This window comes from Xyrauchen texanus, chromosome 24, assembly GCF_025860055.1.
Source record: "Xyrauchen texanus isolate HMW12.3.18 chromosome 24, RBS_HiC_50CHRs, whole genome shotgun sequence".
Lineage (NCBI taxonomy): Eukaryota > Metazoa > Chordata > Actinopteri > Cypriniformes > Catostomidae > Xyrauchen > Xyrauchen texanus.
This window is the reverse complement of record NC_068299.1, coordinates 38,848,639-38,875,383: the sequence shown is the minus strand read 5'-3', so window position 1 is coordinate 38,875,383 and position 26,745 is coordinate 38,848,639. Positions and strand designations below refer to the sequence as shown.

The following is a 26,745-nucleotide window of genomic DNA, read 5'->3' as shown; positions in this document are numbered from 1 at the left end:
ATGTGAACAAGCTTGTAAATATATTTTCAAATGACTGTACAACTCACTTCACTGCCGCGAAACGTACAAATATGCATGCAAAAATCATATTACAATAATGTAGTTTTAGTAACATACTTCTATTATGGTTCCTACAAAGTTTATACTACATGTTAGGGATGAATAAAAATTTCGTTCACTGAAAATTTTCAGCTGGAAATGATAATTTCGGTCGAAGGACAAAATATTCAGAAAATAATCTTGGCTGAAAATACAAAGAGAACCCTCTACTTTAATATATTTAAAGGGATAGTTCACCAAAAAATTTAAGTTATCTCATCATTTACTCACCCTCATGCCATCCCAGATGTGTAGGACTTTCTTTCTTCTGCAGAACCCAAATTAAGATTTTTAGAAGAATATCTTGGCTCTGAATGGATGTCAATTTTGACACTCCAGAAATCACATAAAGATCACAATTAGCATAAAAGTAATCCATATGACTCCAGTAGTTAAATTCATATCTTCTGAAGTGATATTATAGGTGTGGGTGAAAAACTTGAAATTCTTCTCCCTGTTCAGTAGGGGGCGATACACATTGTGTATTAACCAAAAACAGAATAAGATAAATTAGCCTGACTGAGCATTGAGGAGAATTTATAGTCAAAAATTACATAAACATTGATCTGTTTCTCATCCACACCTATCATATCTCTTCTGGAGACATGGATTTAACCTCTGGAGTTTTATGGATTACTTTTATGCTGACTTTGTGTCAAAAATGTGGCACCCATTCACTTGCATTGTATGGACCTACAGAGCTGAGAAATTCTTCTAAATATCTTCGTTCATGTTCTGCAGAAGAAAGTCATACACATCAGGGATGGAGTAAAGGTGAGTACATGTTGAGAGAATTAAATTTTTGGGTGAACTATCCCTTTAATAACTGAAAATTTGAAATGGAGAAAAAGCAGCTTGCAAATGAAATTATGTAGGTTTGATTTTTTTTTTTAAATAAATAGATAATTCGATCTTAACTAAGGTTAATTTACAATGTGCATTTATCAATTTCAAATTTCTAGACCAGTGTGTCTAGACTTTAAATTTTTGTCCCAAAACTTTCATTTCAGTGCATGTATTTAAGGTTGAATTATCTAATGTTTAAGGCCATATACTTCCTGACTGGAATCTCTTGCCTTGACCTCATGAATTGTATGGCAGCTGGCAGGTTAGCAGTGTGAGGCTCTGTTTGCTTTGTTTCTAACTGTGCTTGAATCCAATCAGGCTTTAAATATTGACACAGGGGCTAGAGAGTTTACTCTAGTTTACTTGTGTTTGCGGGCTGCAGGTTGGAGAAGGGTCGAGAGCCGGCCGACTTCATGAACAGGAAGAACTGGTTCAGTGTTCCGCCTCAGAGATTTAGCCACCCATTCACACCCTGATTTCTCTTAGTGGTTTTGTACTCCCATTGGTTGCATGTTTCATCTTTCACCTTTCAAAAACATTAGCAGCCATTAAAACGGAAGTACCGAGGGAAACATGGTGTGAACTTTCGAAACGAGTCTATTGTGAGGTGTGTGTGGCGTACCTGTTGCTGTCTGGGAAGTTTCTTTGTGTATATTGTGTAGAAGATTCATCCCGTGTAGCCTATTTCTGTGAGAAAATGGTTTGAAAACAAGAAGAGTATCATTTCTGTGTTCCTCTGTTCGAAAAAGATCTGTTTGTACTTTTGCCACAGGGTAGTTATTTATATGGTTTCATTCATAACTACACTACCAGTCAAACGTTTGGACACACTTGAGTGAATTTATGTTTCTCATGATCTTAAAAACCTTTGATCTAAGGGCTTGTGCTTTAAAGGAAGCACAAGGACGGTTATTTTTACTGCGATAAATAACCGTCCTTTATTTCTGAGCAATTCCGTTGCGTTATCTACTTGTGCTTTTTCTTAAGCAGAAATATTTAGGCTATATGACTGTCAGGAATTCAAGCCACACAAGTTGTAGTTGGTGAAACCAAGAGCGAGAGCATTTACTGAGATTCACATGATTTACACAGTGAGATCAATGGTACAGGTGATATCACACAGAAGAGCAGCTTCACAAACATATTTATGCAGTGAGGCACGAGTGAAACGAGTGCAGGTGGGTTGAATTAGAAATGCGAGTGATGAAGAACGGAGCACTGAGGGAGGTGCAGATCACGAGGGAAAAACAGCACAGGCACAGCTGATGAATTCAGATTTCGAACCTTTGATTCTTTTGATGGTCTGAAATCCTTAGGGGGAAAATGTTCACTGCACACCTTCCAATATTTGAGAGAATGTAGGGGTGTACTGATATCCAGGTTCAGCGTGATAAGCCAGAGCTTCAATCGCTCATGATCATGTTTATGGAATCTAGGGTTGCAGCGGTGTACCAGTTTCACTAGACACCATGGTATGAAAATTGCCGGCTATCATACCATGTACTTTCGGCTTATTTACGGTACTGAGAAAAAAATGCAACGGATGGAGAATTTCACCTGCGTATGTGCATCTCCTTTCTTCCTTCACTGCCTGTCAGTCTCTAGAGGATTTATACCAAATGCCATGCAAATGACAAATGGATATTATGATTTCAAAGAAGTAGGAGATCAAAGCGGGACAAATAATTAAAAAAAAATTAAAATCAAAATATTTAAAATGTTTCTCTTTTTGTAAAAAGTAAAATTTCTTGTTTTTTATTATATGTGTGGGAGAAAGAATCAATTCTGCGATTCTCCAACGACTCTGGATCGATTCTCAAAAATTCAGAATTGATTCTGTGTTCAACTTAAACCACGGCAGCGCAGTGGCGATTATGAGACAGAGTGAGATGGTAGAAACCTGTGCAAATGTGGCAAATGCACACTAGACGACTGATCACAGACTGTGTGTATCAACCACATGACCATCGTCCCAGACAGAAACTACAATGCTGAATTCAAAAGTCACGCATATAGCATAGAGTTTATTCGTGATTACACGTCAACACATACAGTTGAAGTCAGAAGTTTACATACAGTTAGGCTGAAGTCATTATAACACATTTTTTAACCACTCCATTGATTTCAAGTTGTTTAGGACATCTACTTTGTGCATGACACGAGTAATTTTTCCAACAATTGTTTACAGACAGATTGTTTCACTTTTAACTGACTATATCACAATTCCAGTGGGTACGTTTACATACACTAAGTTAACTGTGCCATTAAGTAACTTGGAAAATTCCTGAAAATTATGTCAAGCTTTTAGACAATTAACCAATTCGCTTCTGACAGGAGGTGTACTGAACTGGAGGTGTACCTATGGGTGTATTTATGGATTGTATCTTCAAACTCAGTGCCACTTTGCTTGGCATCATGGGAAAATCTAAAGAAATCCTCCCCAAAAATTGTGGTCTGGTTCATCCTTAGGAGCAATTTCCAAAGGCCCGAAGGGACCATATTTATCTGTACAAATAATAGCGTGCGAAAAGTGCAAATCACTCTCAAAACAACAGTAAAGGACCTTGTGAAGATGTTGGAGAAAACCTGTACATTCATTTTCTAAAGTATCTCTATCCACAGTAAAACGAGTCCTATATCGACTTAACCTAAAAGTCTTTTCAGCAAAGAAGATGCCACTGCTCCAAAACTGCCATAAAAAAAAGCCAGACTACAGTTTGCAAGTGCTCATGGGGACCAAGATCGTACTTGGAGAAATGTCATCTGGTCTGTTAAAACTAAAATTGGGACTGTTTGGCCATAATGACCATCGTTATTTTTGGAGGAAAAAGGGTGAAGCTGGCAAGTCGAAGAACACCATCACAACCGTGAATCATGGGGGTGGCAGTTTCATTTTGTGAGGGGGCTTTGCTGCAGGAAGGACTGGTGCAATTCACAAAATAGATGGCATCATGATGAAGGAAATTTGGATATATTGAAGCAACATCTCAAGACATCATCCAGGAAGTTAAAGCTTGGCCACAAATGGGTCTTCCAAATGGCCAACAACCCCAAGCATACCTCTAAAGTTGTGGCAAAATGGCTTTCGGACAACGAAGTCAAGGTCTTGGAGTGGCCGTCACAAAGCCCTGACCTCAATCTGATAGAGAATTTGTGGGCAGAACTGAAAAAGCGTGTGTAAGCAAGAAGGCCTTCAACCCTGACTCTGTTACACCAGTTCTGTCTGGAGGAATGGGCCAACATTTCAGCAACTTATTGTGAAAAGCTTATGGAAGGCTATATTTTTGCGACAAAAATGTAAAATCTAGTCGCCCATGGCGACAATCGGGTTGTGTGCGTTCAAATGCGGTTTTGTCAGATCTTGTAAGTTATTGAATATATTATTAGAACACGCACAACCAATGTGTCTCACTGCCCTTTTCACCAGTTCTGTTTCTGACAAGCTCGCTGCACCGCATGCAACAACAAACCCAGAGTGAGATTCATGAACAAATTACTCTTTTGAACCTGATCTTATTCATGAAAATAACTGAGGGTTTGAACTCAAGGAGCACAGGTTAGCAGTTTGAATCAGATTCACTTTCTCAGCAAAAGAGCAATCAATATGCTCACAACTGGGAGTGCAGACGTTTCAAAATACGAGTCCCATGTGTATTTCTGACTTCTTTATAATTAAAAGTCCTGTATTGTGTACCACTTTTTTCTTCTGGTAATTATTGATTGGGATTGGAGTAGCACAAAAAACTGCATCTGGTTTGCACTCTTGTAGTCTCTGTGTCTGGGGCCATCCAGTAAGAGTAAAGAAAGACTAAGGCATAATTTTATAACAATTACAATCAATTATATATATATATATATATATATATATATATATATATATATATATATATATATATATATATATATCTAAGCTATTGACACTTAGGACAATTGAGGTACTTGTACACAACAATTACACAAGGTGCAAACATTCATTGATTCTCAAGAAGACAACACACTACTATATGCATACTATATTTAAATGTCTGTAATGTAGATTCTGAAGAGTACTAAATAAAAAAATGTATCTCTTATATTTGTATAAATTACTAAAGGAGTGTGAACATTTATGAGACAAAAGAGAATGCAAACTTATCTTCTCAACTATACATTCTGTTTATTAAACCTACGATGAATGGATTATCAGCCTTCCTTTTCTTTGGCTTTCTATCTTGTTTCTGAACAGCAATCTAAATCGAGAAAATCTGTGATTTGGCTACTAAAAGCAGCCATTTGTTTCAGTTTAGGAGTCAATGGCTTCTATGTAATTTTTTAGTCTGGAGCCCTGATATACTGTCTGCAAATATGCAAATAACTTCCAGCATTTTCTTGCAGTCGAGCACACATCTAATATCTTCCTCTAAAGCTTGTATTCCATTAGCCAGATTAAAAAACTTCAGGATAAGGATCAAATGTTCCTCCTAATAATTCACAAATCATGAGGGTCAGTCCGTGATATTCCAAGCAGGCGATCCACGGCGTTTAAACTCTCAGTAAATTACTGCTTCTCCCACTGGATCCGCACAAGCGCGTCACGTGCACTATGAGTAAATGTCATATTCACTGTGTACTGTATGTGCAATGGGTTTGACTGGGTCTTTTATGAGAAAATGCTATTGGTAATACACAAATGCCATCCATTTTTGCTGGACTACTGTGTGTACTGTCATTTCCTTCTTTCTAATATATTAACAATTTCTTCATGCAGAAATAAATTACAAAAATATTATGGCTACAGAAATCAGAAGATAGTACTATCTACCATTTAAAATACAATATAATTTTTTTTTAAAAGATAATTAAATATAATAAAAGTTTATTAATATAACTTATCAATATAGGTTTTGTGTTAAATTGAGTAAATTTTTTTAAATTAATTTTTTGTTTGTTATTTACTATATTAAACTGTGTGATTTGTCTGCATTATATTGGCCTATCGGCCACCCTGCTCTGTGGATGTTGGCATTGGGCATTAAAAAAACCCATATTGGTCGGCCACTAATTAAATTATATTATATTTACATTTAGGGCTGTTAATCTTTTAAAAATGTGTAACTAATTAATCACAGAGTTTGATGTAGAACTTCTTAGAATTTAGAATTTAATTTGATTACTCAATTAAAAAAAATCCTAGATTACAAAATTGCTGAATCGCCAAATCCAAAAGAAGTTCACGCATGAGGGCCCATTTCTCTGGATCATTTTAAAGATATTTCTACACTGATTGGAGTCCACCTGTGGCAAATTCACTTGATTGGACATGATTTGGAAAGGCACGCACCTGTCTGTATAAGGTCTCACAGGCAAAAAGCAGATCTGGGGAGCTGCATTGAAGGTTCTCAAGTGCACAGTGGCCTCCATAATTCTTAAATGGAAAAAATTTGGAACATCCATGATTCTTCCTAGAGCTGGCTGCCCAGCCAAACTGAGAAATTGAGGGAGAAGGACCTTTTTAAGACAGATGACCAAGAACCTGATGGTCACTCTGGTTGAGCTCCAGAGATCAGAATGCAGAACATAACTGCAACACTCCACCGATCTGGGCTTAATGGAAGAGTGGCCAGACGAAAGCGTCTCCTCAGTGCAAGACACGCAAAAAAGCACCTAAAAGACTCTCAGACTGTGAGAAACAAGATTCTGTAGTCTGATGAAATGAAGATTGAACTGTTTGGCCTCATTTCCAAGCATCGTGTCTGGAGGAAACCGGCACAATACTATCTCAGCGGCGAAGCATGGTGGTGATAACTTCATGCTGTGGGGGATGTTTTTCAGCTGCATTGACTGGGGGACCGTTCAGGGTTAAAGTAAAGCTAAACGCAGAAAAATACAGAGATATCCTTATTGAAAACCTGGTCCAGAGTGCTCAGGACTTCCGACTGGGCCGTGACATAGCGTGAATACTTATGTCAATGTGATATTTCAGTTTTTTTTTTTTTATAAATTTGCAAAGTTATCAAAAATGTGAATTTTGCTTTGTTATTATGGGGTATGGAGTGTAGATTGAAAAATTATTTAAAGCATTTTAGCATAAGGTAGCAACATACAATCAGAAAAAATGAACTGAAGGAACTGAATGTCCAGATGAGTTAGGGCATTTTACATGGTACGTGGGCAAGCGCAAAGCTTTTGCGATTTGTACAGTATGTACAGTCGAACGAGTCTCGAGCCTGCTCTTTTTACAGTGCAAAGCATATGCGCTTCTGGTACCGTATGCATGTTTGTTGTTTACAGAATTGTTGCGGGGATTATGTTGCAATGGGGATGCTGCTTTCTGAAAAGCTGCACATATACAAGAGTAAAGTGTATACCGCTTATCCAATACATTTAAACAGGAACCCAGCTTTCTCACAGTAAGCCACATTCTCACAATCACCCGCTTTTCTGGTGTCCATCTGAACATACTGACAGAACGGTTTGCTCATCGAATGTGATCAACTTATGTCCATACTCAACAGCGCCACCTAGTTCATTCTGTGATATATGCCAGTTTTTGTTTGTTAGTTCAGAATTGAACATGGATTTCACTGTATATGGCCAACAAAGAACAACTTTGCGAAATTAGAATAGTATTTTTACTTTTCTAATAATTATTGCAGAATGAATACACCTTTATTTGACTACATGTGCGCATCCCTAAAAGCCATACATCACAAGAAACATTAACTATTTACATTGTCTCAAAGAACTTACAAGAAATTGGTTATTCATAATTTATTTCAATTATTTAAATATGTACATGTTAAAATGTTGTTGTTGTTTTTTGTTGATAAAGTTAATTAGACACATTTTATGTATTCATCTGAGATATAAATATGTATTCATGCCATAAAATCAGTGAACATGCTGTTATTAAAAATAGGGCAAAATCTTCTGCCGTTTTCCAGTAGACTTTTTAAAATAATAGGATTAAATGGGTAGATTATTGGCAAGATAAACATAAGTGTACATTGCTATTTGCCATTTTGATTTGACACTGGTTAAGATGTAAGTGTGTGAGTGTTTTTGGACGATGCAAAGAGCCTGGTTCACCACTTGCGGGTGAAGTCTTCATCCTCTGTGCAGTAAATCTGCTCCCGTGTTTATTATGCTAGGAACAAAACAAACCCCGACAGGGAGATCTGGGCCCCGATGCGAAGCAGAGATTTAATACATTTTTCAGTTTATGAACCTGTAACGACCAAGAACATTTGCCATTACGCGATCGTTAAATTAAAGTTAAAACGGGAGCACTTTGTGTTCACAATAAAAATCCTCATTTAGATTTTTCAGACGTTTGGCACGATCCTCCACAGACAGCACGTGCATCACAGCACTTTAGAAGTGGTTCATGTTTATGCACTCTTCAGGAGCTGCTCTCAGTGCGGTCAGCAGGGCGAGTCAGTGAGACGGACTGAGTTCAACTGAATTAGACACAAACATGTCATTTCTACATGTCTACATGGCATTTATATATTTGCTTAAAACTCCCTTATTTGGACAGTAAAATGTGATTAGAATATAAATAATCTATACAGTAAAAGTAAATGCTGACTGAGACGAACATTCTTCCTACATCTCGTTTTGTGATCCATGAAAGAGATAAAGAAAATCCTATGGGTTAAAAAAAAACATGAGCATGACAGAATTGTTGCTCACATGGTGCTTGAGACCAAACAGGATTTTCCACTCTTTGAGGAACTGCCCCATGCTAGTGAGGCATATGAAATGATACACATACTTTTTTATGCAGCACTATGAAGTCCACAATTTTTCCTTTTTGCCGTTTTTCTTTTTTTTTTCTTCATGCAGGACTTCAGATGCTGTGTGACAATGTGTTTGAAATACACTGTGTGAAGCGCAATGCATTATTCATTTATTGCATGGAACTTAAAGAGCAGTCTCACTGTTTTTGAAGGCAGTTTCTTATCATTCTCTGGTGGTTGTCCTGCCACATTTTGTTGTAAAGTTTACCTGAATAAAAAAGGGCTTTTCCCCAAAGTTTTCAAAAGTTTTTAAAGAATTTTTCTAGGTTTCAACATAGTTGGTGGTTGTTGCCTCATATTCAAGATTTTGAATAGGCCAGGCATGGTGGATTTATTTGTAATTTCTAGCTTATAGATAAGACTGGTGTTGAACATACCGGCAAGTTGTTCTGAATACCTGCAACATTAAATTCCTCCTTTAACCTTTGAGCATTGCTGTTCCCCTTTTCTTTTCATCACAATGAGATCTTCAATTCCAACAAAACAAAACAAGATGTCTGATTAGTGAACAAATTGTTCATTTCAGTCAGATCTTTTCAAATAATGAAGTACATCCAGTGTAGTCTGATTCTGGAACAAATGAATTGAATGGATATATCTATCATATGACTCACAAATCACTCTTGAACTCGTCTAATGGCTCACTCGCTCACTGAATCAGTTGGGGTCGTTACTTGATCCCACTCACTCGTTGCAAGTGCAATGCTTTTATCAGTTGAGGCAGACCGAAGCCGCTCCTCCCCAGGTAGACCAGAGTCAGACCTACGACCCCAGGCGGACAGAATGCCCCTCTGCGTTCCCGGCGACTCTTGGGGATACTCCTCTGCCCCTACCGCTCCTGGTGGTCACCTCGCGGATGGCAGTCTTCTTTCAACCCCTCCGCATTTCTGTCTCGCGGCAGGGCACTCCTCCGCGTCTGGCAGCGGCTCCATCACTTCAGGTGGTCAGGGAGTCCAGTCCCCACTTGCCTCGTGGACAGCGGCCGTTCCCCGCGTCCGTGCAGTCGGGCTACTCTGTCCCCCGGCAGATGGCAGCGGAACTCCCCTGGGTGGACAGCAGTGTCGAGGACTCCACGACGGCATCCCTTCTCCTTCCCGGGTTTCTGCACCAATGTAAGGAGGTTAAGGGAAAGGAGGATTCGAGAACCTTCAATATAAATAAGTTTCATCATAAACTGAACCAAAAACACACCAATATAAACACACAGAGCAGCTGCCTGTCATTCTCTCTCTCTCTCGAACTGTCGTCACCAGCCCCTATATCCCTCGCGCACCCCCATCATGCCGATTGGGGACCGGGCGTGCGTTGTTCCAGCCCGGACCTGCCCTGCCCTCCTCAACAGCACATTAAATCAAACGAACATTTTCAGTCATTTACCGAATTTAAAACATTAACGGATAATTAAAATCAATAACAAAAACGAATCGGTTACCTAACGTAACCTCGGTTCTCTCTAGATGAGGGAACGAGTATTGCGTAAGCTAGCTTACGCTATGGGAAAGATTCATCTTTTCTGAGATATTGAAGCCAAAAAATTATCCTTAATTTTGTATCCATTGTCAACGCAGTGCAGCAGCTGCATACCTTGAGCGGGCTAGCTAGCAAGCCCATTGGTTGCTCTGCGGCAACTGCTGCAGCCTATAGACGAACTTGAGTGAACTCGCGTCCAATGACAGGCGCCCGCACCGTCACTGTATCAAAGCCCGCCAGAATGGGCGTGGCTAGAGTGCATATAAGCGTAAGTTCGTAGGCTGGAACCCTGGTTTTCATTGAATGAAGCGAAAGTCGCTCATGGCGTGAGCACGGCCGGCTACGCAATACTGCTCCCTCATCTAGAGAGAACCGAGGTTACGTTAGGTAACCGATTCGTTCTCTTACGAGAGGTTCTCTCAGTATATGTAAGCTAGCTTACGCTACGGGAACCCATTGTCAATGCCGTGCGCGCCAAGCATCCACTGCATGAGCCCCGGGGGTTGGGGGACCCGGGGGAGCCCTTGTGAGTGGGGGAATAATATTTGGCCGGCAAGAGTGCGGGCCAGTGTGTGTGTAATACATAAACACATAGTGGGAAGGGAAAGACAGAGCGGCGGTGCTGGTCTGTGTGGAGGCCATGCCTCTAGTGGAGTGAGCCCTAATGCCTAACGGGCATGGTAGGTCTTTTGACGCGTACACGGCAGCAATAGCGTCCACTATCCATCTAGACAGTGTCTGTTTCGAGGCGGCGAAACCTTTGGTGCGCCCCCCGAACGAAACGAAAAGCTGCTCAGAGCGTCTGAAAGAGGCGGAGCGCGCAGTATACAATCTCAGTGCTCAGACTGGGCAAAGGAGATTGGCGTCGCGTTCGCTATCGGATGCTGGCAGCGCCGATAGGGAAATGATTTGTGCTCTGAAAGGAGTACCGATCACCTTGGGGACATAGCCGTGTCTAGGCTTTAAAATGACCTTGGAGTCACTTGGTCCAACCTCAAGACACGCAGCGCTGACAGACAGCGCATGAAGGTCTCCCACACGTTTAACTGATGACAGGGCAGTTAGAAAAACGTTTTTTAGTGAAAGGTATTTCAAATCCACGGATTGAAGCGGTTCGAAAGGGGGGGCTTTCATAGCTTCGAGAACTACGGAAAGATCCCAGATAGGAACCGATGGGGGCGCGGGGTTCATCCTTCTAGCTCCCTGAGGAAGCCGGATGACCAGCTCGCTTTTTCCCAGTGACTGGCCGTGCAGGGGTTCAGCGAACGCCGCGACGGCCGCCACGCATACTTTGAGCATGGATGGGGATCTGCCCTTATCCAGCAGCTCTTGTAAAAACACGAGCAGCGACGACACCCCACATGTCCGTGGGTCCAGGTCTCTGTCGGTGCACCATTTTGAAAACACAGACCATTTGGACGCATAGAGTCTTCTCGTGGAAGGGGCTCTAGCGTGTATGATAGTGTTTATTACTCCTTCTGGCAAAGCGACAGGTAGTCGTTGATCACCCACGCTGCAGCCCAGCCTCTGGGTGGGGATGCCAGATCGTGCCGCGAGCTTGAGAGAGGAGATCTGCTCTCACTGGAATGGGCCACGGGCTGTCAGTGACAGCTGCGTAAGCTCCGGAACCATGTCTGATTCTCCCAGCCGGGGCTATGAGGAGCACCGAGTGACGCGTTTCCCTGATCCTCTGCATTACCTGTGGCAATAGCGAGACGGGAGGGAAGGCGTAAAGCGGGCGGTTGGGCCAATCCTGGGCTAGCGCGTCCTCGCTTTTCGAGAAAAATACTGGGCAATGAGAGTTCTCTTCTGATGCAAAGAGGTCTATCTCTGCTCTGCCGAATATGCTCCATAACTTCTGGACTGTTTGAGCGTGCAGGGACCATTCCCCTGGGGAAATATTGTCTCTGGACAGTCTGTCTGGGCCGTCGTTCAGGTAGCCTGGCACGTGCGTCGCCCTCAGCGAGCGCAGGTGGCACTGGGACCAACTCAGTATGCGTTTTGTCAGATGGAAGAGGTTCCTGGATCTGACACCGCCCTGACGGTTTAGATAGGATACCACAGATCTGTTGTCCGAACGGACCAGGACGTGGTGACCCTGAATGACCGGGAGGAAGCGCACGAGCGCGTACTCGACCGCTATCATTTCCAGACAATTTATGTGAAGGAGCTTTTCCTGAACTGACCATAGGCCAAAAACCGGAGAGCCCTCACAGACCACGCCCCAACCCGTGTTGGACGCGTCTGTCGAGATGACTTTTCGGCGAGATACAGCTCCCATCGTCACTCCCCGCTGATACCATTCGGCCACTGCCCAGGGCTGCAGAGCTGAGATACAGGTCTGAGTCACTCTGATCGGCTGGTGGCCCGTGGCCCAAGCCCGGCGAGACGCGCGGGTGTTTAGCCAATGCTGAAGCGGGTGCATGCACAGTAAACCCAGCTGAAGTACTGCTGCGGCTGAGGCCATGTAACCTAGCATTCTCTGAAATATTTTCAGAGGCGTTAGGCTGTTCATCTGAAAGGACGCGGCTAGTCGCTGAACACGGCGCGCGTGCTGTGTAGATAAGCGAGCCGTCATCGCCATGGAGTCTAGTTCTATTCCAAGGAAGGAAATTGCCTGACTGGGCTTTAGTGAGCTCTTGGTCCAATTGACTGCAAGACCCAAACTGTTCAGATGACTGAGGAGAACTGTCCTGTGAGACAGAAGCTCCGTATGTGACTGTGCCAAAATCAGCCAATCGTCCAAATAGTTCAGAATTCGCAAGCCCTGACTCCGCAGGGGTGCGAGCGCCGCATCCATGCACTTCATGAAAGTACGGGGTGCTAAAGACATGCCGAACGGAAGGACGGTGTATTGATAAACCTGGCCGTCGAAGACGAATCTCAAGAATGGCCTGTGACGGGGATTTATCTGAATCTGAAAGTAGGCATCTTTCAGATCGAGAGAAATAAACCAGTCCCCTGGCGCACATGCGCGAGGAGTTTCCTGATTGTAAGCATTTTGAACGGTCTTTTTGCGAGCACCTTGTTCAAAACCCTGAGATCTAATATTGGTCTGAGGCCACCGTCTTTCTTGGGGACAAGAAAATAACGGCTGTAAAACCCCGACTCGCTCAGAGAAGGTGGCACTCTCTCTATGGCCCTTTTTGCACAGAAGGTTTGCTATTTCTGAACGAAGCATGCAGGCTGCTTCCGTGTTCACAGTAGTTTCGAGCCGGGCTCTGAAGCGGGGAGGGCGGCGATCGAACTGTAGCAAATAGCCGTGTTTTATTGTGCTTAACACCCATTTGGATATCCCTGGGATAGCTTTCCACGCGTAACGCTAGAGAGTGAATGGCCAAGTCGCCCTGATTGCCGCACACAGCGAGCTGAACAGAATATGTGAGCGCGCTTACTGTGCTTATGCATGACTGCTCGCAGACAGCAGGGACAGGCTGTTCTGTGAGTGACTTCCCGATTGAGGTGAATGGGGACAGAGTCACATCTGTTAAGTGATGCGCGAGCATAGTCACGGGCATGGGACTTACATACAGAGAGGTGTTTGCTGGCCGTGTGACAGAGCGGGCAGAGAAGGGGCGCGCGCACGGATTCGTGGGCGCGTTTATTGACTCTAACACTCGAGCTGGCTGTGCCCGCTTTATGTGAGTGGGCTCTGATAGGGACACGGGAAGTGTAATGCTTGTGTGTTTGCTTTTTACAAGATTTCTTTGGGTCGCCGTTAAAACGGCATTTGAGTGCAGGCAAGCGGGCAGTATCACCGGCTTGTTGGCTGCTGAATCCACCACTGCAGTAGCCTGAGAGAAGGGGACTGACAGGGGGCGAAGCTTTGACGGTGATCCGGCCGTGGCGGGACTGAGCCGTCGTTTCCTCAACAAAGCTAGGAGGACTTCGGTTGCTCAGGCTTCAGCGCAGTCTTAGACCGAGGCCCGCGGGTGGGCGGCGGTCTGCGGCGGCTGTCTGAGCGCGTTCTAGGGCGGCCGCCCTGTCGACGCTGAGAAGTCTGGCTTTGCTGAGCTGGGCGCTGTGAAGAGGCTCGTGCAGGAGGCTGGTCACGTGGGCGGCCTGCAGAGGAGCTAGCGCGACGAGGCAGGAAGAGATTCATGGCTTCGGTGGCTTTCTGGACTTCCGAGAAACGGTCAACAATGCCACTCACCGCGGAACCGAAGAGACCGGACGGAGAGAGCGGCGCGTTGAGGAACGTGGAGCGTTCAGCTTCTCCCATGTCGGCTAGCGTTAGCCATAGGTGTCACTCGGTCACAGTCGGCGCGGCCATGCACTTCCCTAGGGCTTGAGCTGCAGCTTTGGTGGCGCGAAGGGCGAGATCCGTCGCGCTCCTTAGATCTGAAACAGCCTCTGGGTACCTGCCTTTCTCATCCCACTCTCGAAGAAGGTCCGTTTGGAGGATCTGTAAAATGGCCATGGAATGCAGAGCAGATGCGGCTTGGCCGGCGGCGGCATAGGCGCGGCCAACACAGGCGGAAGTAGTTCTGCAGGCCTTAGACGGGAGCACTGGCTTAGACCGCCATCTCGCGGAGGGCGGGCAAAGGTGTGCTGCTACAGAATCCTCGACCGGGGGGATGGAAGAGTAGCCCCTCTCGGTGGTGCCGTCCACCGAAGCGAGAGAGGTGGAGACATGGGATCGGTTCCTGGCCGAGAGAGGTGCGTTCCACGATTGAGAGAGCTCGGCGTGGAGTTCCGGCAGGAAGGGAGCGGCCCGGCCGCGGCGCCAGCGGCGACGGCTCTGAAGAAAGCAGCCGTCGAGTCTGTTGGGAGCCTGCTCAGAGGGCGGTGACCACTCGAGCCCGAGGCGTTCGACGGCCTGTGTGAGGAGGCGCGTTAGTTCTTCTTCGACTCCGGCATGGGTCCTGCTGGATTCCTGGGCCGAGGAGGAGGCTTGGGAGCCTGACCACTCCTCGCTGTCCGAAGCCATGATAGAACAGCAGCCCTTATCCTCCGCCTCGTCATCCGAGATGGCAACAGTGCGGCCGCTCGGCGGCAACTGCGTGTCCCGGGGGGGCGGGGAGGGTGAAAGTGAGGCTCGAGGTAGAGGCTCCGGCGAGGTAGTCGCTTCTAACACCGGTTCCGGCAGCCTTTGGGAGCGGCGCTTCTTTCTGCGTGGCGAAACGAAAGGCGCCGCGGCGGCTTCGGTTTTGAGTGCTTCGAGTCGAGCCCGCAGGGTCGACATCGGAAGCTCCTCGCAGAGGTCGCATCCGCCGTCAGCGAGGGCGAGCTCTGCATGTTCCAGTCCCAGGCAGAGAGCGCAGATGAGGTGGCAGTCTCCGGCGCTGAGATGGGCGTGGCATGAGGCGCAGGTGGTGCGAGGCATCTTTAAAAAGACGCTCGTTGCTCTTTTTGTGAAGTTCGCTGAGGAACTAGCTTGCTCTAAAAAGGATACGTCACCGGATGGCGTAGCTCGCAGGACGGCTGAAGTTGACAAAGACGGCCAGCTTCTTCGAGCGCTGTCCAAGCTTGCTAGATGCCCCTCGAACGGCGACGCGGCTTCTGCAGTTCAGAGATGCGAAGAGCTTCGCTGAATAGATGAAAAATCAGGGTTCCAGCCTACGAACTTACGCTTATATGCACTCTAGCCACGGCCATTCTGGCGGGCTTTGATACAGTGACGGGCACGGGCGCCTGTCATTGGACGCGAGTTCACTCAACTTCGTCTATAGGCTGCAGCAGTTGCCGCAGAGCAACCAATGAGCTCGCTAGCTAGCCCGCTCAAGGTATGCAGCTGCTGCACTGCGTTGACAATGGATACAAAATTAAGGATAATTTTTTGGCTTCAATATCTCAAAGATGAATCTTTTCCGTAGCGTAAGCTAGCTTACGCAATACGAGAGAACCTCTCGTAAGAGAACCACAGCACAATAAAGAAAACCATTTAGATCTAGTGATTTACTTACATTGTAGAGGGTTGACTTACTATTCATACACGCGTAATTCATTCATCAGACACAAAAAAGTGGCATATTCATCTGAATTACAGCATGTCTGAAAGTTAAAATTGACGAAATGCTTAGAATTGCCAGCAACTCATCCTCCAGTCAATGTCATTCTTTGAGGGCTGAGCCAGTGCTCATTCATTAGAGTAGCAGTGTATTTGTGATTTTGTGTGTGATGTAATTAAAAGAAGATCGGCCCTGAATCTAGGCACGATCACAGATTTAAGATGAAGATCGGTGGCCAATCGATCGGTGTATCCCTAAACATACACATTTCTCAGGCATAATTGATGCTGTCTAGTTATTTGTTCAACAAGCTGGTTTGTGCCAGTAATGTAAGCCAGGCTGATTGGGACCTACATTTCTTGATCGCATCTTTCCAGTAGAACACGCACAGGAAGTACAATTTAAACACTTTCACGATGGCAGCAATGTGCTGTTTATTTCCAGCAAACACAGGCAGGTTGTTTGTTTCTAACGGCCGCTGCTATCTGACTGTGCTGTTTTATGGGGTGCTTAAAATGCACTCAGTGTGCCAGAGAGAGGAGGGAGGTACTCAACAAGTAGGTCAGGCAGACAGACATGAATAGCTGATTACATCACAGACAGTGATACACTGAGCTGCTTTTGCCAGGCCACTGGACTTCACTAATTACAAAGCTTTTTTCCCAAGTTTTCGTTGGTTTGATTGAATTGATTGCGGTCTGTCTGGATAAGGGTCTGTTTGTAGCCTCTTTGCTTGAATGTCTTCCATTTATAGGCCGGTGGATTGATAATGCTTCAATGCAAGACAGTGGAGCATCAGAATTACCCATGATCCTCACTAAACGCACTCAAGAGTTACAATATTACAAGATTATTATAACTATTACAGTTACAAGGAAAACATTAAAAAACTAACCCTATTGTATCCGTTAGGATTTTCTTCTTCTTCTTCTTTTATTCTGCCCTAAAAGCGAATGGGCAGCAAAGACTGTAAGTCCTAGAGACACCAAACTTGTCAGGATGGTCCCAAATCCCAACCGCTACTGAGGCACATACCAAGGTTATAATAGTTTTACATTTTAAATTAGTGTTTTATTTCTATTTAATTTAAAAAATTTGCCCCAATTTATTTATTTATTTATTTTTTTCATTTGTTAGTTAAAATTTTTAAACATTTTGCTGTTATTTTATATTTTGTATAAAGTATACATTTTATGAATTCAGAATCAGGAGCGTATTTCTATTTTGCAAGCGAGTCTCCATTATGTCCAGACCACACTGCCCAGACTCGCCGCGCCGCTTCTCGCCGCCGAGAGATGCTGGCTGTCATAGAAAAGGAATGACTTCCGGTCGATTTGACGCTCTCGACGCCTCTGGTTTGAACGCACAGTAACATAACACGCTCACACTTAGAATAAGCAGGGTAAAAAATGACAGCCATAATAAATAATTAATTACATATTTAGGAAGATTGCATTGTAATGCAGTATATGCAGACTTAAAAAAAACTTTTTTATGTGACTGGATATGTAAAATTACTCACCAAAACAGACGATTTCCCATTTAGACCCATAGGAATACAAAATGTTAGGGAATACCAGCAGTAGCTTCACTGTTGTGATGTCATGAGCAATCCAGTTTATATATATATATATATATATATATATATATATATATATATATATATATATATATAGATAGATAGATCGATCAGTGGTTACGTCATTGTTTTGGTTGATGCTCGTGTGCCTATGGAGTGTGTGCGCGATCACAAGCAACAGGTAGCTGGCTGCAGTTCACTTAACGGCCACAGGTGTCAGTAATAACAACGGTTTCCAAATCTGACATACTGCACCTTTAAATGTTTTGGGAATTAATTTGATTAGACACTTTTGAAATGAAATTAAACTTTAAAGCATGGAATTAAAAAACAAATTTATAGAATGGAAAACGCACGATGTAGGAATGAATGAAGGCCCTAAAAATGCTTAAGCAATGCATACTTCATTGGGAAACACTTGAAGGACACATACATTTTGTTTTAATTCACTATTTACATTGTAATTTTAAATAGGCTAAAAGAGTGTGTTCAATAGCACATTACCATATTAGCATATTTTTGCTGTGCTATTGATATTGGTATCGACAGCTGTGAAATGTATTGGTATCCGTATAGACTACTGACATATTGGTATCGTGACCACACTAGTTTAAAATTATTTTATTAAAATAATGGTTGTTATACGGTATGTACTGTGCTGTATTTAGTAAGTAGTATGTTAGTATTCCATTCCAATAGAAGTCTGAGTCCATGTCCACACTAAGACTCTCTCATGCCTCTCAGAGTTCATGCCTCTTTTTCACACTACAAAAGTGTTTTCCTGCACCAAAACAGTGTTTCGAAAATGCTCTCCATGTCTGCATACTTTGAGGAAAAACAAATCAAAATACGTAGTTAACTGAAAACTTAATCGAACTAGTGTGAACATGGCCGTAGATTCAGTGTGCTTGATAATGAATTTCATAACAGCTGGGAGGTCAAAGTTCAAAGCATAGCACAAACATTAGTCATACACTTCTATTATAAAATATCTTTGTTACTGGTCTTCCTGTATTGATGATTATGCATCAGTTTTCCAAAACGTAACGGCACTTAATTGGTGTTTCTTGTTCTGTTTCAGCCATTCTTCAATTTGACGAAGTTGAGAAAGCTCAGCCTGAGTGACAATGAGATCCAAAGTTTGCCCGGGGATATTGCCAACTTCAACCAACTTGTTGAGTTCGACATCTCTCGAAACGGTATGGCAACTTTCTCCATTAAACCTACAACATAAACAAAGGCCTGTTGTGAACTCTAATCGAGATTATTTAGATAACTGTGATCATTGTGCACTTTCAATTCCAATCTCAAATTGGCATCCAAATAAGGGAAGTTCATGCAAGTATAGAAATGCCGTGTAATGCATATTTTTTTATCTTAGATTATTCAGATGATTAAAAAACATCTATCATGGCAGAAGAGTAAAGCATTGATTATACAATACAGAAAGTGTCTATAGAAGGCAATATATAGTTTATTTCCTCATTGCACATAAGCCTATGAGTGGCCTACAGTCCACAGCAATCCATTTTGCAATTGAATGTGGTGGACTTATTATCAAGGCTTTTATAAGGACACATCTATGTACGCATGCATCGGAGGCTTTTGGAGTGTCTCCGTTTGGATGTCATAAACAGCATTTTTAGCATGCTCTGCAAAAGTTAAACGTATTTTGAAACGTTCATTCAGAGTTGTGCTCCATCCAGCTGTGTTTGATCACAAGAACGTGTCTTCATCTTGTGTTGTCTGCTGTCAGTAAGTGTGGTTTGTTGCCTGTACAGCTGGAGATGTGCTTACTGCCCCTTGCTGACTGAAGCACCACTCACTGAAAATGTTGCTGTCGCTGTCGAGACTTGATGGTGTGAATGGGACTTGATAATTGCACAAATATGAAGGTGGTTTCTCAAGCTTGTATTGCTCCAGTGGTAGGAAAATTCCTATTACGCTCCACTGGTATGATTAATGGCGCTATTTGTTATATAATTAATTGCACTGATTTAACATGTTAAATTGACAGCCCTAGTGACATTTATTCATCAGTCAAAATGTCATGATAGTGACAGTCATAGTTAAATGTTAACACATACATGTTTACTCAAACGGTTTAATGACTGTATGCTCTGTTGGAAACGTTGGCGTTCCCACACACTACCAACATACACCCACCCAACATATTTCTGGAGCTGGTTTTCAGAGCTCAGCAATTATATACAGCATTTGATAATCTTCATAGTTACTCCCAGCCTGTATCTCAGTGCAACCCTTACAGGAACAAGATCAAAACGGTAATTATCTTGATTTTCAATTTTCAAATCTACTATTTTTGGGCAAGCAGCAAATTTGAAACCATACTTCATGATTTGCTGTGTTTTAATTATTTTTAAATGCCTTGTTCTCTCTTTATAACAGTCTTTGTGTCTTATGTATTGACATTTTATTCAGGCTGAACTCTGATCTCTCAGTTATTGCTCCTTTTTATGGCAGGCTCATAAATGGTATTGAAATATTGGCTCTGTGCCACACCCTAGTTAGTTGCCTTGTCTACCTTCTAAGCACTGACATGGAACCTCATAAGTGACCATTTGGAACATCTTCATAGTCACCAATTCTGTGCACCATACTAAAAGCACTCCTTAAGCAAAGCGCAGAGTATACTCGACTCACTTTTGATGTGAATGGAGTATGATGTTAGCATGTTGCTAAGCTAGTGACATGATTCTCTAATAAGCATAAGTATACATATAACTCTGTAAAGCAGTTCAATGGAAAGGAGGAGGCGAGAACCGGCTTGTCAATATAAATAATATTTTAATAATTAACTTAAACAAAAGACAACAACACACACATGACTGACATGTCCGTAAACAATCTCTCTCTCTCATCGCACCACCAACACTGTAAAATTTAAACGAGAGGGAAAAGGCCAACGCAGAACGGCAGTGAGAGAGAGAGAGAGAGAGATAGAGATGAAAAAAAAAACCTACTTCCCGGTTCTTTGATACACCGTTGCATGGTCCATGGTAACCATTTCTAGGGTTTACAAAGAATGGTGTGAAAAGGGAAAAACATCCAGTATGCGGAAGTCCTGTGGGCGAAAATGCCTTGTTGATGCTAGAGGTCAGAGGAGAATGGGCCGACTGATTCAAGCTGATAGAAGAGCAACTTTGCCTGAAATAACCACTCGTTACAACCGAGGTATGCAGCAAAGCATTTGTGAAGCCACAACACGCACAACCTTGAGGCGGATGGGCTACAGCATCAGAAGACCCCACCGGGTACCACTCATCTCCACTACAAATAGGAAAAAGAGGCTAAAATTTGCAAGAGCTCACCAAAATTGGACAGTTGAAGACTGGAAAAATGTTGCCTGGTCTGATGAGTCTCGATTTCTGTTGAGACATTCAGATGGTAGAGTCAGAATTTGGCATAAACAGAATGAGAACATGGATCCATCATGCCTTGTTACCACTGTGGAGGCTGGTGGTGGTGGTGTAATGGTGTGGGGGATGTTTTCTTGGCACACTTTAGGCCCCTTAGTGCCAATTGGGCATCGTTTAAATGCCACGGCCTACCTGAGCATTGTTTCTGACCATGTCCATCCCTTTATGGCCACCATGTACCCATCCTCTGATGGCTACTTCCAGCAGGATAATGCACCATGTCACAAAGCTCGAATCATTTCAAATTGGTTTCTTGAACTTGACAATGAGTTCACTGTACTAAAATGGCCCCCACAGTCTCCAGATCTCAACCCAATAGAGCATCTTTGGGATGTGGTGGAACGGGAGCTTCGTGCCCTGGATGTGCATCCCACAAATCTCCATCAACTGCAAGATGCTATCCTATCAATATGGGCCAACATTTCTAAAGAATGCTTTCAGCACCTTGTTGAATCAATGCCACGTAGAATTAAGGCAGTTCTGAAGGCTAAAGGGGTCAAACACAGTATTGGTATGGTGTTCCTAATAATCCTTTAGGTGAGTGTGTGTATATATATATATATATATATATATATATATATATATATATATATATATATATAATATATATATATATATATATATCAGAGTTTCCGCTAGAAAAAATGGTGCCGGTCAAAGTGACCGGCAGAGGTTTCGTTTTACGGACATTTTGATGATATGCCGGTCAAATATATCGCCTCTTAATTAGTCAAGTTGAGGAAAACTGGAGGCAGTCTATGTAACTTAAAAAAATGACATAATCAGGCCGTATAGAATGCAACATATTATTATTAGCTTAACTTTCAAATAGACGGAAAAAAAATCATGAACGTCCGATTGGCGTCAATCAACGCCAATTGTTTTTTTACTGTGGTTTCACACACATTCACTTTTTGAAAAATTGAGGCACGGATGTACCTAATACAAATAAATAAAACATCTCCAGTTAACTAGCAGATCATTCATTTAGTCCGTTATTAAATAAGAGATCTAGCGCTAAAATCTGTTGTTTTTGAAATCAAGCTGAGCGCCATATCAGTTGCATGGACGACGCGCTGCGCGAGTTGCGCAATCTTCACTAGGACGCGCGTTTCAATCTATCGCCGTTGCGGAGACTCTCTATTAATTCCGGTGAAATCACAAAATAAAATGCACACAAACGTGTCCCTGCTTGATATAGACTGTAACATGCACTGATGAACATAGGCTATTCAGTTTTGATGATAGAGAACTAAAACTGCACGAATGCGCGGATTAGAAGCACTGATCTATCTATAATGAGATGTTCCTGATTCACCATCGTCTGGCCTCTGAAAAAAGCTTTTAAAGCTAGTCTGCCTGGGCCTGGCCATATTTGAAACGCCTCACTCAATCGCTCGTTGTTTAGGTCTATATTGCAGCCGTTTTAGGCGTGGCGCTTTATTTGAAATGCAGCATGCGATGTTGTTTCATAACTTTCAAACGATAGAGCCTGTTCCTTTATAACATAGCAAGAGATCGGTGTATTTTTGCTTTATACATTTTAGGCTTATTCTCAAATTCAGATTGTGTTAGGGGACGGGATTATTAGGCAATTTTAATCGGACAATTTGACCGAGAGATTTAATTTTGTCGGACATTGAATTTTTTATCGGCCAATGTCCGGTAATTACCGGACAACGGAAACCCTGATATATATATATATATATATATATATATATATATATATATATATATATATATATAATATTTTAATAATAAACTTAATAAATGACAACAAAACACACATGACGGACATGTCTGTAAACGATCTCTCTCTCGTCGCACCACCTTCTGCCATCGGCCGCCATCGGCCTTTATCCCTCTCGGATGCTTAATTAGCCTGATAAGGGACAGGGTGTTTAGAATCACACCCCGGACCCGCCCTCTGCCCTGTCACAAACTCATACTCTTATTTAATAAGATACATTTTAGTGATAATTGTCTGTATGAATGAATTTAAGTATTTTCAACATTTTGATCAATAGAAAATTATAATAGAACAGGTTGGTGACCATAGAAAACAGACTATTTTGTTTTTAATTGGAAAAGTATTACTGTGGATGTAGCCTTATAGAGCATCTTGGGCATCCTTTCCTTTTGAAAAAACCTTTACATCAGGAGCGGAGCTATTGTTTTGTTTAGCCTACTTTAAGGTTTTGATTTTTGTAAGTGGATTAAATGTGTTTTCTCTTTTTCTTACAGACATTATGGAACTCCCTGAAAGCATTTCATATTGTAAAACCCTCCAAGTAGCAGATTTTAGCGGAAATCCTTTGACAAGGTAATTGATGTGCATTTAAGCTTTTGGGTATATTTTGGGTATATTTACCCTATTGTATCCATTAGGATTTTCTTCTTATTTTATTCTGCCTTAAAAGCGAATGGGCAGCAAAGACTGCAAGTCCTAGAGACGCCAAACTTGGCAGGATGGTCCCAAATCCCGACCGCCACTCAGGCACATAGAAATAAAAAACTAATTTAAAATGTAAAACTGTTATATCTTTGGTATTTCATAAAAAAAAAAAAATTGCCCCAATTTAGTTTATTTTTCATTTCTTTTCATTTGGATTTAGTTTTTAAATATATTATAGAGTAGTTTTAGTTTTTCATTACATTTAGTTTTTATATGAAGTGATACATATAGAATGTGGAAAACAGGTATTCGTGCAATATGGGTTGTATAGCTGGACACCCAAATGTGCAGTTTGTAAATATAATTATAATATTAAAAATTGTCATATTAATAAGACCAACTGAATTTCATTAATGATTTTACAGTAGAAGAAAATTCAGATTTAAGAAAGCTTCTTTTTTTATTAAACTTTAACCACAAAGTCCTGTTTAGTGCATTTGACAAGAGAAAGTAAGTCTAGTCGCAACTTTGAAAACGGAACATAAAACAAACATTTATTCCAATTCCAAATTAAATGTAAAGCTTTTGCTTTACATCTTACTCATTCTGTGTAAGACAGGGTCAGACTGATCAGCCACAACATTAAAACCATCTGCCTAATATTGTACAAATCCCCCTTGTGCCGCCAAAACAGAGCCACCCCACTTCTTAGAAGAGCATTCAGAGATTATATTCTTCACCACAATTGTACAGAGTGGTTATCTGAGTTACTGTAGACTTTGCCAGTTCAAACCAGTCTGGTCATTCTCTGTTGATCTCTCTCATCAACAAGGCGTTTTCATCCACAGAACTGCTGCTCACTGGATGTTGTTTTGTTTTTGGCACCATTCCGAGTAAATTCTAGAGATTGTTGTGCATGAAAATTCAAGAAGATCAGCAGTTACAGAAATACTTAAACCAGCCCATCTGATACCAACAATCATGCCACGGTCAAATCACGGAGATCAAATTTTTTCCCCATTCTGATGACTCCTGACCCATATCTGCATGAGTTTATGCACTGCACTGCTGCCACATGATTGGCTAATTAGATAATTGCATGGATTTTTGTTGGTGTCAGACTGGTTTGAACTGATAAAGTCTGCGGTAACTCAGATAACCGCTCTGTACAATTGTGGTGAAGAATATCATCTCAGAATGCTGTCATTTGGCACTGTTTTGGCGGCTCAAGGGGATATATACAATATAAGGCAAATGATTTTAATGTTGAGGCTGATCAGTGTCAGGTGCATTTGAGGTCAGTCATCAAAAAAATGGAATCTGGATCCCCAGTCAAAGTTAAATTTTAAATTTTTGAGGCCAATGCGATTGATTTTAGCAATGGACTACATCAAGACTGCACAACAGACATTTTTTAATAATAACAGATTCAAATCATGTCTTCAAGCCCTGGCATCCCTCAAAAATGACCTCCCAGCAGTTGTAAAAAATGTAACCAGACTGTCTGCTCTGGAGGCACAGAATTTTAATATCTACATTTGCTGGGCTCCTGCTCCTTTTGAATTCCCAGGAAATGAGCAAGCATTGCTGCTAAAGATGTGCTATCCACAGAACATAAACAAATGCTCTATACCACCTTCACTTCTTAAAGAATCATACTAGCTTATATTATCAACAAATGGCAAACTGAATGGGATCAACAAACCACATGAAATCAACCCTGTTGTTGGAAAAATCTGTTTTTGTTTTTTCACTTCACTAACAGTTGGGATCAGATCATTAACACCCGTTGCGAACACATACGTTTTTAATATCAGAAGATCAGAAGATCCACCATTATGTGCCTCATGCCAGAATCCATTGTCTTTGAATCATGTTTTATTGGATTGTGCCGGGTTCAACTCCTTGAAGAAATTGTTATTCAGCTGAAACTTGAATGAATTTTTAACTAAGCTCGGCCTGTATCAGTTTGAGTTATTACAAATACTTTTGAAAAGTTTTATATAGGTTTTAATCACTTTATAACTTTATCAACAACTGACTGTAAAGAACAGAAATCAAGATTTTTAGAAGAATATTTCAGCTCTGTAGGTCAGTACAAAGCAAGTCAACAGGGTCCAAAACTTTAAAGCTCAAAAAGCTATAAAGGTAGCATAAAAGTAATCCAAACGACTCCAGCGGTTAAATCCATGTCTTAAGAAGTGATATGATGTGATGAGAAACAGATCAATATTTAATTTATTTTTTAATTAAAATTTCCACAATTAAACGTGGATCTCGTCATTGGACACAGAGGGTAGAGTAAGCAATCGATCTTGAGAATTAGTAATTGATATAGAGTAGATATGGCGGGAATCCTGATAATTGCTGAAGCTTTTATCCCAGTATAGGGTGTTATCACGGTATTGAATTGCATTACAAAACCCGGTTGAAAGATAAACAAACTTTATAGTTGTTCTCTTAATAACAAGTTTAATGACTCTTTTCAATTCGAAATGAGCAGATAACATAGAACTTTGAAAAGATCCCTGAACATTAAGAAACTAATTGAAAAAAAATTCAACACCATAGTTACATTGCCAAATACAACTTTAAGTTGATGTTTTAATATTTAAATGGTCATTATGCCACTGATCAGTACAAACAGACAACTTAAGTAAGGCTAGTTTATTTTGATCCAGCCAGCTACTAGGTTACAACAATAGTATGCATGTTTTTCAGGATTAGTTGCTAATATATACAGTAGCTAGACGCTAACTACATTTAATAACTACAAGTTCACTCACACTGTATGGCAACGTACGACTGCGTTGCATTCCAACTTGAACTTAATATTGAAATCATCATTGTGCCACATTGCTACAGGACTTGATGTAAGTTGATTCCAACTGTATTTGAGTTGTTACTACAAGAAGTAAACGTTACTGTGTAACTAGCTGAGTTTTAGCAAACTATTCTTCGGCCACTTGAAAGCATCTGCAAATGTCAACAACAGCTCTCTTTCTTTATCGTCTTAATTGTCACTTAGCTAGTTCTCAAGTTTTCAAGTTCTCAGTTTTCAAAAACAGTTTGGAAAAGCAAGCAGAACTGTAACAACTTACTTTTATCTCTGTGAATGGCATGGGATGATTGTCCCTCAGTTGAGCGAACACTGTGCTTGTTGTTTGCATCAGAGTTCGCATGT

General features: G+C 41.8%; 1 protein-coding gene across 1 annotated transcript in view; it reads left to right on the top strand.

Moving 5' to 3' along the window:
* The window catches only part of lrrc1 (leucine rich repeat containing 1), an 83,895-nt gene that overhangs the window by 6,905 nt on the left and 50,245 nt on the right, over positions 1–26,745 (top strand). The window contains exons 2-3 of the mRNA XM_052089690.1: positions 18,808–18,925; positions 23,411–23,489. Of these exons, the coding sequence (XP_051945650.1) occupies positions 18,808–18,925; positions 23,411–23,489 (197 nt within the window). The remainder of the gene's footprint in view (positions 1–18,807; positions 18,926–23,410; positions 23,490–26,745) is intronic.